The sequence below is a fragment of the Panicum virgatum genome, chromosome 1K (assembly GCF_016808335.1).
Source record: "Panicum virgatum strain AP13 chromosome 1K, P.virgatum_v5, whole genome shotgun sequence".
Lineage (NCBI taxonomy): Eukaryota > Viridiplantae > Streptophyta > Magnoliopsida > Poales > Poaceae > Panicum > Panicum virgatum.
Genome location: NC_053136.1, coordinates 14,268,156 through 14,274,926, shown reverse-complemented (window position 1 = coordinate 14,274,926; position 6,771 = coordinate 14,268,156). Strand labels below are relative to the sequence as shown.

The 6,771-nt window shown below is 44.7% G+C and overlaps 1 protein-coding gene across 1 annotated transcript; it reads right to left on the bottom strand.

Annotated features, from left to right (window-relative positions):
- Window positions 1-694: 694 nt before the first annotated feature.
- Window positions 695-4,294, bottom strand: LOC120696484 (GDSL esterase/lipase At5g45910-like). Its single transcript, XM_039979414.1, has 5 exons — window positions 3,498-4,294; window positions 3,191-3,406; window positions 2,917-3,065; window positions 2,551-2,824; window positions 695-1,249 (listed from the first exon to the last, which is right to left on the bottom strand). Exons 1-5 carry the CDS (start codon window positions 3,751-3,753, stop codon window positions 1,014-1,016), a joined length of 1,131 nt encoding a protein of 376 aa, XP_039835348.1. The 5' UTR covers window positions 3,754-4,294; the 3' UTR covers window positions 695-1,013.
- Between the last annotated feature and the right edge of the window lie 2,477 nt (window positions 4,295-6,771).

Genomic DNA, 6,771 nt, shown 5'->3' with positions numbered 1-6,771 from the left:
GAAGTTACACTGCAATGTATGAATATAAATCATTCCTGTTATAGTTACATAAATGTAATGTTGATTCTACCTAATGAGTTTGGTAAATATTACTCTAATGTTAAACCGTTTAAATTTGTGAACTGAACAAATATTGTGAAATGCATACAGTACTAAGTTTTTATGAATGGGAACAGTTTCGTCTCCCTCTCTGTTTTGCTGACAACGCTTGCTTTCATTTCCGCCCCAGTTTGAACGAATTTCGTTGGTTGAAGAATACAAAGGCACTGCAAATTGGCCGTGCTTGCTTACTTAATACCCAAGAGAGTTCTTTACAACTCACACATCAGGACGAGTAGCTAGGGTCTAGGATCAATTGGAAAGCAAAAAATAGGGCTCGTGGGTTGCTAACCCACATGGCAATGTGATAAACAACTCTTGCAACAGATCAGCTCCTGTTTTCAGCTCTCAACTCCCACCTGTATGCACTATTCTCAAATCCTTCCATTCAGATCGTTGCCTGTTTTCTATTGCAGATTCTTTTCCGTGCCATGTTCACTACAAAGATAGAAATGTTTACAGAATAGTTGTTGGCACTATTCTAATTGTTTACAGCTAGAAATGTAACTTACTTGTCTCTGCTCGTATGATTTCACACACAGCTCATCCATCTCCGAACAACGATGTGCACCATGTTCAGACAAAAGGTGCAGTATAAGAATTCCAAAACTGGCACATCTTTAATCAGAGAATCAGAAGCTGCTCAAGCAGACAGTCTGTATCACATTTCCGGGACACAATATACATGATCATGTGTGCGTTACATTTTCATATTTATACCCTCTGACAAATCAAGAAATGAGGCCTTTGACAGACAGCCCTCCCTATCTCACCTTTGTACCCCCACCGTAATGAATTCAATCAAATGGAGATGTACATGTATGCAAACATTGGAACTGTATGGAAGAAATACTTTCCCCGCTCCATTTTTTCAGTGCTCTACTTTGATACACTCTACAACAGGAGTTGCGTGCTCATGATGACTGGACAATTGGTTGGTCCGCAAAAGGGCCATATAGCCAGCCTTTAGCGATATGGCGGTAGGCAGCCTCCGTCAAGTGAATGCCATCCCAGCTCCAGTGGGTTGTCGGATCAGCACATGCGGTCGCACCAGGCTCACCGCATTTGGCTGTGACATTGAAGTTGTAAGCGGCTTTCTCAGGAGTCGATGGGGCCCCACAACACGCTCTAGGCACTTGCTTGTAAAAACCTGTATGAAAAAATAATTGTTAGGTCCATGCATAGACTTGCATTAAAATCAAAGGAGTAATGCTTGAAGCAAAGATGCCCTCCGTTTTAAGCAACAATAACATCTGCCTCCTTTTCCTCTAGCAGTTGAGACAGGAAAACTGTCTCTGTCCGCAAATTCATGCCAAAAAGGTACAAGATTTGCCATAGGACAACAATGAAATGGAAGTTCTAGAAATCAGGTACAGGTGATCTAGAGATGACACGGACAGTGCATCGTTCTAGATCCTGATGGTCGCTATCCTCCTTTTTCTGTTATTTTATTTTTTATTAAAAAACTACAAGGGTAAAGCAAAACAAAGGTCTCATTGTCAGCAAGGAAAGAAAGCAACAGCTAGAAACAAACGTGATCCACCCAAAACGATAGCTCAGCTAACTAAGCAATTTCTAGATGTTTGTACTTGCTGCAACAAGGACTGGATAAATTTGTAATTCAGCTATGCTTAGAAAGTGGAGCAGCAAAAGTAAGAATACGGTGCTCATCATATTGCAACAGTGCATAGACAATTTGGGAGTTATAAAATATATATCTCAACAACACGTCAAGTAAATGTTTCTAATGAGATTTTATCATTTTAATACCAAAATACTGTGGGTACCATTCATAGAGTATGCATGCTTTTCATAGTAGCTATCAACGTAGTAAAAGTATCAGTAGTAAAACTATCATGTGAGAAGGAATAGGGTTGTTGTGACCATTAATTTTGAACCAGGTAAGAGAGTCACTACAGTGCAAGTTCCCACCCATAATTAGACTGCCTCAAGGAAAAAGCTGGGTCCCAGTGCATATTGTGTAACCTATAGCCAAACTATCCTCCTGCAAGCCGCAAGTAATCCATTCTGATGGAATCTCATTTTCATTGGGAAGGACTCCACTGACAACTATTAACAGGAAGCACACAAAGGTTCAAACAAAGTGTACTAATAGCAATGGTAGCTTATAGCCCCTTTACAGACTAGATACAGCCATACAGGTTCCAAATGAGCAAGGTGTGAGTACATTTGCTTTCAAGATACTCTTACTATTAAGCTGGCCTGACTGCTTTTGAACTCAGGAATTGCATACTGACCATCCAAAATATCATTTATATATTATGCAATCCGCTATTAGAGAAGGTTAATGGCATCTCTACCGAGATCTAAACCATCCTATATATAATATGTTGTGTGTTCCAAGGTGAACAGAGGATATAGTTGACTCAACGCCTAAGCATCTAAAGCAAAAGGTAAGCATAAATCAAGATCAAGAATTTAAGAACTCACCAAACTTCTCAGGCTGAAGCATGAACTGGATAACCGGCGTGTAGTAATCACCATATATGATCCTCACATTGGGGTGCTTAGCCCGAAGCTTCTCAAGCATGGCCTTGAGACGTGCATTGTGCACCCAGGAGAATGTGTTGAACCGCCGGATACACCCGCTGCGTTCACCATATCCATCTTTTGGCTCCTCGAGCATGTTTAAGTACACAGGGAAGCAGCCGGTGGGCATGACACCAGGCACAATCAGATCCACGGCCCCCTCAGCAATCAATGCCTGCACCGCACGCAAACAATTGCAGTTGGAACCACTTTCCCTAACAATCAACAGTGAACAAACAATACACAGCAATTGGAAGCAGGCACTACCTCAACACCGTCGGAGATGCCCTGGATGACATCCGGCATGAACTTGTAGGCCTCCGGAATGCCCTTCCCTGCAAAGAGGGGTGCATTGTAGTCGTTGCCACCGAACTCACCGACCACAAACAGCGCCTTGGCAAAGAACTTCTTGCATTCTACACAAAGGAAAGCATCAATGGTACCAAGATTCAGAGGGAATTTCCTTATTCCTCACATCAAGCATAACTGCCCATACATACAGCTAAAAGCTGCAAAAGGTGAGATTTTTAGATTCCTTTACCCTGGGTGGTGTTGCAGAAGAAGGGCTTGAGATCGCGGAACCACTGGATTTGGGTCATGAGCGCGCCGGAGTTCCAGATGACGTCGCCAAGCCCCTTGGCCACGAAGTAGGGCGTGTCGAGCGCGGTGGCGCCGGTGATGGCGAAGTTAGCGCCGTGCGCGAAGCTGGCGTTCTTGGCCTTGGACGGCGGCAGCAGCGGCAGGCCGAACTCTTCCGCTGCAAGTAAAGCAAAGCCCCAAGGAAACCCGTCAGCCACACCACCAAATCTGGGAGCCAAGGCAACCGCCGGATGCGGAGCAGGCCGTACCGAGGTGGTCGATGACGAGGCGGCCGTCGGAGCAGCGGCCGGTGGCCCTGCCGAAGTAGGTCTGGCCGTAGGGCAGGCGCGCGGTGGCGAGGAACTCCGGCGTGCCGTTCTGGATGAGGTTGCCGGCGTCGGCCAGCGAGTCCCCGAAGTTGAAGAGCGCGTGGTACTTCCCCTTGGCCGCCGCCGCGACCCCGGCGGGCGACGCCGCAGCAAGAACCACCGCCAGGACCGCGAGCATCGCGCCCCTTGCTCCCATCGCCGCCCGTCCCCCCGGGGCTAGGTTCCTGGATCTCCGGCGGCCGGAACGGAACGGAACGGGGAAGGATGGGAGTCGGGGGGTGGTAGCTAGGTAGCTACCGGCGGTCGGGCGGGGGCTTCTTGTAGGGGAGGCGGGCGAGGAGGAGGAGGAGGAGGAAGAGGAGGAGGAGGAGGAGAGGGAAAGGGGGGTTGGGGGCGGTGGTGGCTGCCGGGGCGTTTTCTTGGGCGCTTGGCTTCCTCCCCTCTACCTCGCTCGCTGCGGCTGCGCGTGTGGTGGCGTGGCTCACTCGGTGTTTGGCGGATTAATTTAGTTAGGCGTGGGGAGTTATTGCGGAGGCGTGGTGTGGCCGTGTGGGAAATGGGAACGGAAATGCGGGGGGTAGAAGCAGCGAGGAGGAAGGTGACGGGAGGCTGGCTGGATGGGGAAGAAGGGTGGTCGTCGCCGTCGGTCTAGTGAACAGCTAGCGGAACGTGACCAGATTGGGGTGGCTTCGCGAGGAAAGTGGAGTACACGGTTTGACTTTGAAGGGGGCGTTCCCGTTCCGGCAGGTCTGTTTTCCGGCCTAAATGCGTTGGACTGGGAGCTCTCCAACCTAACCAATTAACCATGGACAAGGAAACAAAAAACCACCGTTTAGCATGGGCGGGGGGCATATCTGGAAATGTTGGAGTGTATAGCAGAGAATTTGGAATGAGAGAAAGAAAATATGGTGGGAAAAAGCGTACATAACACTAGTGGCAAAACCCACATTCACTGTGTTCGGCTGGTGATATAGCACTCCAGCGCTACAGTGATTCCCTCTCACATCCCTCCAGTTTCAGCCTCCAGCCACCAGCCAGGTAACAGTATTTTTCTCTCACAGCACTCCAGCTCCAGCCTGCCGAACGCAGTGATTATCAAGATGCAAGGAAACATAAGAAATTCTGTCCGGAAGGCATCTGGTGATCTTGCTAATCTGAGGTCCCCTGGTGATATAATTGGCAAATTGATTAGATCTTGTATTCCTATGGAGTTTATAGGTTTATTAGAAAAATCTCCCAATCCATTGTTTACGTCCCATTCATTGATTGTAGAAACCCCTTTAAAACGGCACATTTATACGGATTCAAGAACCAGCTCATTTACATCTCAAATCCTTTCCTCAAAAACTTTACACTTTTCTCTTTTTTTCATGTTTCTTAGGCTACATACAAGTAATGATATGCAATTTTATTTCATAAACCTCTACTAATATGGCACTAGTAGGGATGCAAGTGGGTATCCATTAGTGTTTTTTTTGGATTTGTCATTTTAGTTCATTTTTTCTCCCAAACTAATTACGTAGCATGTCATTCTAGTTTATTTTTATCAAATTTTGCGTCGATCCAATGACCCCAAAAAAAGTGGAACTTGCATCCCTAGGCAGTAGTGATTATGACTTAGGTTCGGAAGTCGTAAGAGCGCTAATGTGGTGGGAAATGGAAGAAAAATGGCTAGAAGTGATGCTTTGGTGAATCAGCATGAAGAATGGGCTATATGTGCATGTGGTAGTGGTGGAAATGAAGGGGAAGGGGCATTGTGGTACATTTCATTGATGTGGTAAATCCCATTTCAACCTTTGTTCTCCAACTAGACACCCTGGACGTGAGACGGTTAGAGAGAGAATAACTTTATAGTAACAGAGAGAGTAAGAGAGGAGGGGAGAGGGATGGTCTTTGTTGACCATGTGAATTATACTATGTACGTATATTCATATGTAGTAACATGATAATCCCCACAAGAGATTGATCAAAAACAGTACCTAAAAAACAGACTAGCAGAGTGCTTAGAGAGGAAGAAATTAAGTGCTACCAGAGGGCAAAGGTTAAGGAGTTACTAGAAGGTGACTCAAACACCAAGTACTTCCAGCTGATTGCCAATGGAAAACATAGTTAAACAAGGATTTATCGGTTACAAGATGGGGAACATATGATAAGTGGCGATGAGGAATTAAAGAAATACATCACCACATATTATAAAGGTCTCTTCGGTCCACCAGATAATAATGATTTTAACCTGGATGAGATTCGCATAGATGATATTCCCCAAGTAACATATATTGAAAATGAGATTCTAATTTTAGAGTTCACAGAAGCAGAGGTGAGAGAGCCTATTTTTCAAATGGAACATAATAAAGTCCCCGGGCCTGATGGTTTCCCAGCTGAATTTTATCAGGCATTTTGGGATACGATTAAGGGTGACCTTATGGCGATGTTCTCAGAATTCCATAAAGGAGAATTACCTCTCTACAGCCTAAACTTTGGAACAATTATCTTACTACCAAAGTGTAAAGAAGCTATCAAAATACAACAATACAAACCCATCTGTTTGCTTAATGTTAGCTTTAAAATCTTTACAAAAGTGGCTACTAATAGGATCTCAGTGGTGGCACAGAAGGTTATTAGTCCTACACAGACTGCATTTCTTCCTGGTAGGAATATCATGGAGGGGGTCGTCGTTTTACACGAAACCATTCATAAACTACACAGGAAAAAACAGAGTGAATTCATTCTAAAAATTGATTTTGGGAAAGCTTATGACAAAGTAAAATGGAGTTTCGTCCAACAAACACTAAGAATGAAAGGTTTCTCACAAAAATGGTGTGAATGGATAGAAGCTTTCATTCAAGGGGGTCATGTGGGTATCAAAATCAATGATCAGATAGGACAAAACTTTCAAACTTTAAAAGGCCTAATACAAGGGGACCTGCTATCACCCATTTTGTTTAATATTGTTGTTGATATGTTAGCTATCCTAATAAATAGAGCTAAGGATGAGAGTCAGGTAATAGGGATTGTTCCTCATCTTGTAGATGGCGGCTTGTCTATCTTGCAGTATGCTGACGACACCATTCTTTTCATGGACCATGATATTGAAAAAGTTACTAACATAAAAATGTTATTATGCGCTTTTGAGCAATTGTCAGGTCTTAAGATCAACTTTCATAAGAGTGAATATATTTTGTTTTGGACAAGCTAAAGAGATGGAACAACAATA

Excerpts from the sequence above, each read along its gene's own strand:
- LOC120696484 (XM_039979414.1), bottom strand. The coding sequence starts at position 3,753 with ATGGGAGCAAGGGGCGCGATGCTCGCGGTCCTGGCGGTGGTTCTTGCT. Across the intron at positions 3,407-3,497 it reads CCTCGTCATCGACCACCTCG|CGGAAGAGTTCGGCCTGCCG; the intron begins GTACGGCCTGCT and ends CTTTACTTGCAG. Across the intron at positions 2,825-2,916 it reads GCATCTCCGACGGTGTTGAG|GCATTGATTGCTGAGGGGGC; the intron begins GTAGTGCCTGCT and ends CGTGCGGTGCAG.